The 10,703-nt window shown below is 50.9% G+C and overlaps 1 protein-coding gene across 16 annotated transcripts in view; it reads left to right on the forward strand.

The window, feature by feature from the left end:
- Positions 1–10,137, forward strand: part of BCOR (BCL6 corepressor) — a 114,580-nt gene extending 104,443 nt beyond the window's left edge. For 14 of the 16 annotated variants that reach the window (XM_060086326.1, XM_060086325.1, XM_060086323.1 and 11 more), the window contains 6 exons: positions 238–492; positions 5,393–5,559; positions 6,710–6,855; positions 7,280–7,357; positions 7,526–7,682; positions 9,105–10,137. In XM_060086326.1, coding sequence (XP_059942309.1) covers positions 238–492; positions 5,393–5,559; positions 6,710–6,855; positions 7,280–7,357; positions 7,526–7,682; positions 9,105–9,393 — 1,092 coding nt within the window. In that variant the 3' untranslated portion in view covers positions 9,394–10,137. Of the gene's footprint in view, positions 1–237; positions 493–5,392; positions 5,560–6,709; positions 6,856–7,279; positions 7,358–7,525; positions 7,683–9,104 lie in introns of those variants that run through there. The other 2 variants (XM_060086332.1, XM_060086333.1) reach the window with 2 other exon arrangements.
- The last annotated feature ends 566 nt before the right edge of the window (positions 10,138–10,703 follow it).

Genomic DNA, 10,703 nt, shown 5'->3' on the forward strand with positions numbered 1-10,703 from the left:
TTTCCTGAACCCCTCCCCCCAAAACGTCACTGCCCCTTCCTAGGGGACCTGTCTCCTGGGTGGTGGTGAAGTTTCCAGCTAGTAAAAATGCAACCCTTTCCTCGCGCCCCGCCTCCCCCAGACAGAGAGGAGGAAAAGTGCTTTCCTCCACTCAGGTTTGTAACTCAGGGAGGAGGCGAACCAGGCGGGTGGTGGAAGGACAGCCTGAAATGTGTGCGCTGCCTGGTTTCGTGATAGGTGACCGTCCGGAGATTTCGAAAGCGGCCTGAGCTCAGTTCCGACTATGATCTTTCGCCGGCCAAGCAGGACCAGAAGCCCTTGGACCGTTTGCAGCAATTGTTACCAGCTTCCCAGGCCTCGCAGCTGACATGCTCAAGCTCCCCTCCAGAGACCACCCAGTCCCGCCCGATGCCACCGGAAGCGCGGAGACTTATTGTCAATAAGAACGCGGGCGAGACCCTTCTACAGCGGGCCGCCCGGCTTGGCTACGAGGTGAGCACCCTTGTGGGTGCCCCGGATCAGGATCTGCCGGCTGCTGCTCCTTGGGTGGGGGACACGCTGGCTGGGGATGGGGGGCGGGTCTCAGAGCCCAGCCCCCTCCACGTGGCGGGCTGGGCTGGGTGTTCCAGCAGGGTGTTTGCGTTGGCGCCGCTCACACCGTGGGCTCTTTGGTGGCTTGCTCAGTCGTGGTGTGAAAAGACAGGCAGGCCTCTCTGATGTTCCGTTCCCGTTCAGGCAGGTAGGCTGCTTCGGCCAGTCCGGCTCACTTATCTCTGATATAAAATCTGACCTAACCCAGGGCTTGGCGACCAGAGGAATTTTAATGAGCCCTTTCGGATTCTGAATAGCAAGAGGGAGAGTAGTTATTAGCTCTCTTTTGGGTTACTTGTGCTGTTTCGGGTAGAGTGATGCCCCTGTGGGGTAGCGGGTGGGAAGTGTCTGTGCAGAGTAGGGGTGGGAGTGGGGCAGACCTGAGCAGTCTCTTTCTGAGAGGGCACGGGAGCCGAGGGCTGATGGGCGGGGAGCAGGGGTTGAGCCTTGCACAAAACTCCCTGTCCACACTGCTGTATCCCAACCCAGCACGGCTGATGACAGTGATAGCCTCTATTGCTAGAGCAACATAGACAGAAAGATAGCTGATATCTGTCTAAGCCCGTGTGATCTGTAGTAACTCCTTTCACCCTTTTAACATCTTCACTTGGGAGTAACGAGTACTAGCCCACTCTCGGATGAGGAAACTGAGCCTCAGAGGGGTTAGCTGATACCCGTACAGGTAGCAATCCAGCAGTGCTCCACAGCCCACCACAGCCCACCACGCTCCTCAGCAAGACTGGCTCACACTGGAATTGCCCTCTTTACAGTTCAAAACCTCTGTGAGACAGATGACTGTCTCTGCCCTGTGCAGTTCCCCCACCATACTTGTCAGTAGCAATTGTGATGTAATAGCCCACAGGGCAAAGGCATTTTTCTGTGCTGGCATCAGCCCTCTGGGAGTTGAATGGTGACAGTAAAACGCGGTTCAGCAGGCTGAGCGCGGAGGTGTGGCTGAGCACTGGGGTGGCAGGACCCAGGCTGGCCCGGAGCCCTTGCGCTCACACCCTCAGCCAGCTCTGTGCCCCTGTCCCCCGTCTCCCGTCGTCCCCCCCCCCCCGCCCCCCGGTCCATAGTGCCGTGAGCCCTTCGAGGTGTGCCTGCCTTGGCCCTAAGGCATGACTGTGGGTGGGAAGTTGGAAGCACTAGGGCTATGCTTAGTTTGGGGGTGGTTTTTTTTGTTGTTGTGGGTTGAATGTGCTGTTGTTTATATCTCCACCTCTCTTGGAGACCTCTCCATTAGCTAGAGAGCACTTTCTGGTAGTTAGCGCAGTTACTTGCAGGTGAAGTCCAAGGAGCACCCAGTTGGTTTCCCAAGAGCTGAGAGCGGGCGCCTACGAGGACAGAGCAGATGTTGCACATAGTGCTGAGCTAGACCCCCCGTGGTTGAGAAAATACACTCCTTGCTTCCAGCAAACGCTGGAGGTGGGGGGGAGCCCCCTAACCCCAACTTTTGGGTTAGGGTTGAGAAAGCAGACTCCCGCTTCCAGCAAATGCCGGAGATGGGGGGGCGGGGTGCTGCTGCACCCGCCGTGGAGGGCGGGGCTCTGAGCCCCACCTGTGAACTTGGCATCATTTCCAGCAGTCTCCCTTTGGGACCAGAGACGTCAAAAGACCCTCGTTGGTCCTCTAAGACAGTTTCCATTTTGGTTCGGTGGCTCTGAGGCCTGGACCAAGGGGCACTTGATCCATACTTTTTTAGGCTACCTGGCCTTTGATTGCACAGGAAGCCTTGGGAATGTTTACGGTGGGATTTGTTTTTTTCTTCAAATGTAAATTTCAATATGTAGATTCCACAGATCACCAGTGTTGATGCTGAACATTGTGACAAGTAGATGAACGCTTTCAACTTTGAATCCAACTTGCTGGGATTTCTCTGGGCAGAATTTTAAACGTTGGGATGATGGCCCAGTTGGGAGATGTGGCAGCTTCAACCTTTTAAAATTGAAGGACAGTTTGCTTAAGCAGATAAGGGTGTGGTTTGGGAGGGTTTTCCTGAAGTTTGTCTTCAGCATTCTTGGTTATTTTCTTCTGCTTAGCCAAAGATACCATGTGCAGTATAAAGGCTGTCTGAGCTTTATGTCATGATAATGTGGTTCTGGAAGTTTAGAAACACACTCTGGCTTCAGATCCGCGTTAAATAGATCACTTGCGTGGCCAAAGACCTCAAACCTTTCCCTCCTGGGAAAAAGGCTTCTATTTCTTAGGCTAAAACGCCAGTGTGCAACCACATGCTTGCGCCTTTGGCGGTGATGGTTAAATTTTCTATGAATTGAATAAGTCATGTTTTTTAAAAAGTTAATGAGGCATTTAATTAATTAACAACGTCGGGTTTATGGCCTTGATGGTTACATTTTGCGGGTAATGGCATTCGGCTTATAGCCGCTGAACAGAGAGTTGTCCAACAAAAGCAGTTGGATTTTGTTTGGGAATGGGTGGGCTGGCCTTCAAACACTCCCGTTTATTTCTAGCGGAGAAAATAAACCAAGGAATGTGTTGCGTGGACAGACTCGCCCCGCCTCTTCACCTTTCAGTTAGAGAAAGTGTTGGTGGCGACGGTTGCCATCCATTTAGAGGCCATCACCCTCCTAGCTAGGAGAGTGTAGTTAGCCCACTTGACCCCCAACAGAGAAGGCCTGTGGGATGCTCATCACAGCTGGATTGCATCCCTCTAACTGGGGCCCTCTTGGGCCTTTTGAATCTTCCCAGCTGACCAGGTACCAAAGACCTGAGTTATAGGTCTAGTACTTCATGTTAATTGAACTTGGGGTTTAATATCTCTGGGCCTCCGTTTCCAAGTGTTGAATGAGGATAGTACTACCTTCCTTTCCTGCTATCTCCTGGGTTCCTGTGGGTGACAGAAGACGTCCTCATCTGGGGAAATGAGAAGCACTGTGTAAATAGTGGGATCAACGTGGTTGAGTTAGGACAGCCCGTGGCCAAAAGTCTGACCTGGCCGTGGGGCTACTGCTGACTTTGCTGCCATCTTCCAGGGGAAGAGAGTTGACTTACCCACCAGCTTGGGCGGCCTTTCATTTCCAGGTACCCTTGAATCTGCCCTAGTAGTGATGAAGGTTTCCAGGCGAAGGCCGTGATTGTCACAGCAAATAAACCCTGGGTTGAGTAAATTGATGTGTGCACAGCAGTTGGTGGCGTTCAGACCTGATCCCAGAGCCACGTGACAGGGCCTCTCCCTGGCTGGGGCACACAACTCATTAGCTTGCAGACGTCCACTCAAGTCTGGCTAGTGAGGGCCTGCTAAAAGAGCAGCAGCTTCATGCGGTATCCTGGATACCAGGGCTCGGGGCAGGTGGCCTGGGAGCCCAGAGGATTGTGGGCTTTCTGGCAGGTTGGGATGTAAACGGAGAAACGCATTCGTGGGCGTGCCTTTTCTCTTCCTCCTCTTGTTTTGGAAGGGAGCTGCTGCAGTGACCTGAGGTAACAGGGCACCGATGGCCAGGTTTACCAGCATGCCCCATTGGGTTCACGTGGTAAGCAAATGGAACGTTCTAGTTCGCTCCCAAGTGAGTGGTCACCTTTGATTGGCGTGTCCTCCAAAGGGCATAAAAGGTTTTACAGAACCCATCTCGCACTTATGGGCGGCTAGAATGACCTCCGTTTTAGGTTTAACAGATGAGTTACCTGAGAGATGTCACAAGGAGGCCTGTTCTGACCCCATCCCATCCCCCCTTGCCCAGCAGACCATGTGTTGGGCCACGTGCACGTTCTGCCTACTCCCAGCTCTCAGAACCTGACGGCTCTCTGCTGGGCACGACTTACCCAGTATAAACAGTATAACGTGTTTTCTGGTGGCAAATGCTTTCGATGTGTCTGAAAACTTTCTTAAGGTAATAAAACATTGAATAAATTCCTGCTCTGCTTACTGGGAGTGGTTCATTAATATTTTAACAAGCCAAAGAAATAAGGTTAATAACAGTGATTCTAATGCACAGTGTTGACACAGAACATCTCCGGGTTGGGGGAGGGTGAACGTTTTATTTGATTCTTGAAATGTGGAGGTTGCAGCCTGTGGTGTATCAGGTTCCTGTCATTAACTTGAGTAAATATGAAAATATTAGACTGATTCTGCCCCGAGAGGGTGGAGTGAGGCAAAATAGAGGGTGGGGTTATTGGAGGCATTTTGTGTCATTCCTCGAGGATGGAGGGAGAGAGCTTCTCTTTAACTCTACTTAACATACAAACAAGAGCATCTGAGGCCCAGGTTCTGATTTGGGGTCCTAACAGGGGGTGCGAGGATGTAGCTGACCTGGGTGTCCCTCCTTCTCTAAGCTGGGGAATGTTCTCCGGCTGATTTAAGCTCTCTTTAAGTGTTGGTCATCCATACTTTTATCTAAACTTGTGTTATCATCCGCTGCCACCGACTGAACGGACCCATCAGGTGAGAATGGTCTGTGCTTGGCAATGTGTCATCTAAGATGTTAGCAGCCGTGACACCTCTGTACTGGTCACGTCGGCCCCTGGGCTGAGGGCTTTCATCGCTATCCGAATGCGTCCTCTCAGCAGCCCTGTGGAAGCTTGGAGAAGTTCAAGGGTAACTTGCCCATGGCCAGGCCACTGGTGCAGCAGAGCCTTAGACAACACTGTCTGCATCTCCAAGCCCTTCGCACGCACTCTCGCCCCCCACCAAGATGCCTGCCGCCTGCCCGCACCATGGCGGGCTTTTGGCCCCAAGGATGTATGCCTTTGAAAGTGGGCACCGCCAAGCTACGGGGAGGTCAGCCTTACAAGGTTCACTGTATAGTGGTCTGATGGTATCTCCTCTCCTCTCCTCTCCCCATAGGAAGTGGTCTTGTACTGCCTGGAGAACAAGATTTGTGATGTGAACCACCGCGACAACGCGGGTTACTGTGCCCTGCACGAGGCTTGTGCAAGAGGTTGGCTCAACATCGTACGACACCTCCTTGAATATGGCGCCGATGTCAACTGCAGTGCCCAGGATGGAACCAGGTCAGTGGCGGTCTTGCTCTTGGCCTGGCCCTGCTGGGGCATAGGCAGTGGTTCTCAGGGTGTGCGGGGAACCCCAGAAGGAAAGATGGAGAGTGAGTGCCGTGTAAGCACACTGATGGCGGAGTCCTCTAGAATGGAATCGGACAGATCTTTCTGGCAAATTTACATAGAACTTTAAAACTTTGTGACGCTCTTATGGACAGAAGTCCCTGAAAATGTTGAGCCTGCATGAATAATCAGGGGTGTTCTCTTTTAAGACCCTGGACTCTTCACCAGCGTCTGTTGAATCACAATATTTAACATATATGTGAGTTGAAAGTTGCAGGAGTACAGACAGGTCCAGTGGCAACTGGCTTGATAGGACCTGCCGTGTCCACCCACATTCCCGGGCCTGGCCCCCAGTCTGTCCTTGACCTCGGTTTATTGGCCAGAGGCCCAGGTCTGAGTCAGCCCAAGCATCTTCCTGGTTGTACCTGGGATGCCACCACGAGGCAGGGCACTGGGCCTTTCCTGACGGTCATAAAATTAGCAAAACCGTAAGGTATTTGGTGGTTCATGGTTTCCAAATAGCATCCTTTCTGGATGGGACTGCGGACAGTGTTCCTGACCCCAGCGGACACGGGCAGGAGGACTCTGTATCCTCCTGCGAACTCGCCCTGCCTGTCGACTGCTTCTGGGCGAGAGGGTTGATCACTCATCTCCAAGTTGGTTTCAGGAGAGGTTCCACTTTGCCCCTAGTTTCTTTTACAAACTGCACTTTTTGGGTTTTGTTTGTAATGGTGTAACAATGGCTTGTCGTACCTGCTTCCGTGATGCTGGGGTTCTTCCCCCCACCCCGCCGTACGTTACCTTCTTACAGTCTGTCACTATTTAAGTTCATTGGAAACGTTTTCATCGTGGCCTGAGTTCCTCCTTGGGCCATGCATTAAGAGAGATTTGCATTGAAGAATTAGGCCTGAGATGGTCCCTTCACCTGTCCCGTAAAGGGTTATGTGTTGAAATAACAGAGTAATTTGTCCTAGCGACCGTACACTCACCTCCTCGGTGAAATAGCGCGCCTACGAGGCTTGGCCGCACACGCTCGATTTTGCCCCGTGTCGCTAGAAGCAAGCGTCGCGTGCACAGGTGTAATTCCCCGCACCTCTCCTAGGCCTCTCCACGATGCTGTCGAGAATGATCATCTCGAAATTGTCCGCTTGCTCCTCTCCTACGGTGCTGATCCTACCCTGGCTACGTACTCAGGTAGAACCATCATGAAAATGACCCACAGCGAGCTTCTGGAGAAGTTCTTAACAGGTACGGCAGAGGTCAAGACACGGTCTTGTTCACGCATCTAGACGGTGACTTCACAGCCTTTCACCTGGGTTCCCCCTACCCCCACCCCCCGTTTACCCTAAGTGACGCTTTACTGGGAAAAGCGGCCCAACGTTAGTCTGTCAAAGAAGAGATACATACTTGGAGTTTTGTGCTGGGGGGGGCTGGAAAACTCTTAGCTAGCCAGGCTAGCTTCTGTTTGGCCGGCTGGGGCGGTGAGGCGGGCAGTCCCTCAGGAAGGCGGGTGGACGCGTGGGGAGGTTTCAGTCAGGTACCTGGAGGCGTGTGCAGTGGGACTTGTCAGGAGGTGACACCAGCCCCAGCGTGAGATGTTCCCGAACTCCAGCAGCATTTGCCTCTTACCGGCAGGCGTTACCTCTCTCTCTCTCCCCCCCTCTCTCTCCAGACTATTTAAATGACCTGCAGGCTCCTGACGACGGTGACCCCGGTTGCTCTTGGGAGTTCTATGGCAGCTCTGTGTGTGGTGAGCAGCCTTGTTCGTTTCAGTTGGGCTGGTGGGGGTGGGGGTGGGGGTGGTGCTGTGAGCAGGGCTTGCTTGGGAAAGAATTTTTCCAGGGTCCTTTTTGGAGAACAGCTGGAATCTTGCTCCAGCTTACTGACCTCTCTCTTGTTTGCCCCCCACCCCGGTTAGAACCAGATGATGAAAGTGGTTACGATGTTTTAGCAAATCCCCCAGGACCGGAGGACCAGGATGACAGCAACGAGGCCTATGGTGACCTATTCGAATTTGAATTTTCCGAAAGCCCCCTTTTGCCGTGTTATAACGTCCAGGTGTCCGTCGCTCAGGGGTGAGCGTGGCCAGCGTGTGGTCGAGAGCCAGCCCAGCTGCTCTGTGGGGTGGCAGGAGTTAGAAATCCCCTTCAGCAGATGAGGGTGGATGGGTTGGGGGGTGAGTGAATTCCTCACCAAGTGTCCACCGACCTCACATAATGCAGTAGAACTTTTCCAGAAATGTTTGGGGGGTGGGAGGGCTCCCCAGCAAACTGCCCTCATTGGAACACACCCCCTAGAGCCCAAAGGACACGGGAGTCAGCGACTGCAATTGCACAGTTTCAGTCACTAAACGCTTGGGGAAGGGATCCTCCCCAAACGGCTACCATAGGGGCCTTCCAAGGCACGTGAGGTCCACGGGACGATACTGATGTACCCTCTTCTCGTATAAGATTAGAGAAAGCCATATGTGGCACCTGGGATCTTATGTGTCTTCAGATTTGCTTAGATCGAGTCTTGTCCCCACGGTCGGGCCACTGTGCCCCATGACCAACCCTTTGGAGTGAACACATCAGGAGACCTTGCTCTGCTGTGTGTTGACCTCGGTGCTTAAGGAGTAGCATCCTCCTTGGACTCTGAGGCTGGGAGCGTGTCTGCCTTTGTGGTGACATTCTATTCGGGATAGAGATCATAAAGCATGGCAGGGTATCAGGAAGGATTGTACCACCTCCCTTCTCGAAAAAGCCTCACTCCCGGCAGCATTGAGGGGCGGGTTGGAGGTGTGGGAAAGGAAAGGAAAGCCAGGGGACCTCGAGTGTTTCTCATGCTCTCTCCGTGAGGGCCAGAGGAGAGGAGAGGTCAAAGAGGTGTTTGCCATCTCCCTTGGGTTGGCATACAGACTGGTTTTCCCCAGTGACTAGAACGGGGTGCACTTACTTGGAGAGGGGTGACCTGAGTTGTGGCCAGAGCCAAGGCAGCACTGGGGTGGCCTGCAACGAGGCTCGTTCAGGGGCGCTGCTCCTGCTTTTGTCTAAGTTGGCTGATCCGCCCTAGGTGGTCTCTTAACACATGCACATGAGTCCAGAGTTTCCCCTCTAGAAGTAGATCTTCCAGGCTTCCCTGGTGGCTCAGTGGTTAAGAATCTGCCTGCCAGTGCAGGGGACACAGGTTCGAGCCCTGGTCCGGGAAGATCCCACATGCCACGGAGCCACTAAGCCCGTGCGCCACAGCTACTGAGCCTGCGCTCTAGAGCCCGCGAGCCACAACTAGAGAAAGCCTGTGCGCAGCAACAGGCCCAACGCAGCCAAAAATAAATAAATGAATAAAATTTTTAAAAAAAGAAGAAGTAGATCTTCTAAGGACAGTGAGAAGTGGGGTGGGGGTGGGGTAATTAAAGTGGAAGCGGCAGGCCCTTTCACCGCCAGGAGACAGGTAGTTCATAGTTGGGAGCGCCTCTCATTTTGCCGGAAACTCAAACCACTGTCCTTTCTCTGGTGCAGGCCTCGGAACTGGCTGTTGCTCTCAGACCTGCTCAAGAAACTGAAAATGTCCTCCCGCATATTCCGCTGCAATTTCCCAAATGTGGAAATTGTCACCATCGCGGAGGCCGAGTTCTACCGGCAAGTGTCAGCAAGTCTCTTATTCTCTTGCCCCAAAGACCTGGAGTCCTTTAATCCGGAAAGTAAGGAGCTCTTAGATCTGGTGGAGTTCACGAACGAGCTTCAGACTCTGCTGGGCTCATCCGTGGAGTGGATCCACCCCAGAGACATGGACTCAGACGACTACTAGTGAGCTCGCCGGGGCCCGCCGTGTACAGTGTGTCATAGTGTTAATCCTTGTGCATATGTGTCATAATACGACTATTTCTGTAAAGAAAGGACACTATTACATATGAAAATATCTCTTCTTTATATAAGAGACACGACTCCAGTCGGAAGGACTTTGAAACATGTTTTTTTCTTTTTAAACTTTTAAGTCAGTTTTTATGAAGTTGTTAATAAAGTTTCTTTACTTTTCAATGTACACATGCTTTGGAATATGTTTGTTTTTACTCGGAACAATTGTTTCTTTTCTTTTTTAAGGAGAAAAAAAAATAAGGAAAAGGAGCTCCACACTTTGACTTAATTTCATACAAAGCTCCGACGACAGAGGCCATAACTGTTGAGAGTGGTCAGAACCGTGTGGTTGGTTTGGGGCGTTGAATTCGGGGAAGGCACTTGGCGACGTTGTAACTTTATGTTTTGTTTACAGAGTACCTGCTCAGGCCAGGTCAGTGCTATTGGATGTGATCCAGTAGTGTGTAATATAAATTCAAACCATATCCACACACAACAACTAATTGTACGAAATTTTTATATCCTAATTTAAAAGCTGTGAAATTAGTTTTCACGCATCAAACCGGATTGTTTATATGTTTAAACATTTTATGCTCTTATTTAAAGAAGACTTTGAGCTATTTTTTTCTGTACCCTGTAAAATACTGAAAACTAACATAATATGTTGAGGTTGCTTGAAATTGTACATAAAACTAAAATTTTCTGAATTGTGTGTTTATGTTTGAAATCTGTGTTTTAACTTTGTAAGTAAATTCTCTGCCTTTGTATTTATATTTTACAAAAATTTTCTTAAAAGGCAATAAACCTGTTGAGGAAAGGAGAAAATGGAAGTACCTTGTTTCCTATGTATTTTCCTAAAACATTACTGTTGTCACAATTTGTTTTAAAGTGGTGTTGATGGTCGGTTCCCTACAGATAACTTTAGGGCAATTTATAGTCTCTATAAACTGAAACAGACTAGAGGATTTCAGGGGAGTGAGACTCTGAAGACAATTTGAAGTTCTGTCCTGAAAACTCAATTCATAGACATATATGTTGATGTTTCTCAGATCCTTCTCAACCTTAACTCCTCTGATGCCGTAGTAGGCTTTTACATTGCCTTTGACCTTGATGGACTACAGTAGCTTCATCATGGCCAACCCTTTATCTTTAGGAATACTTTTTCCAGAAACAGGACTTCCATTGTGTCACTTCTCCCTCCAGACCTCGTGTTTTTCTGTTACCTTTTAACACGAAGTCCAAACCTGCTTGGCCCAATAGTCA

Source organism: Mesoplodon densirostris, chromosome X (assembly GCF_025265405.1).
Source record: "Mesoplodon densirostris isolate mMesDen1 chromosome X, mMesDen1 primary haplotype, whole genome shotgun sequence".
Lineage (NCBI taxonomy): Eukaryota > Metazoa > Chordata > Mammalia > Artiodactyla > Ziphiidae > Mesoplodon > Mesoplodon densirostris.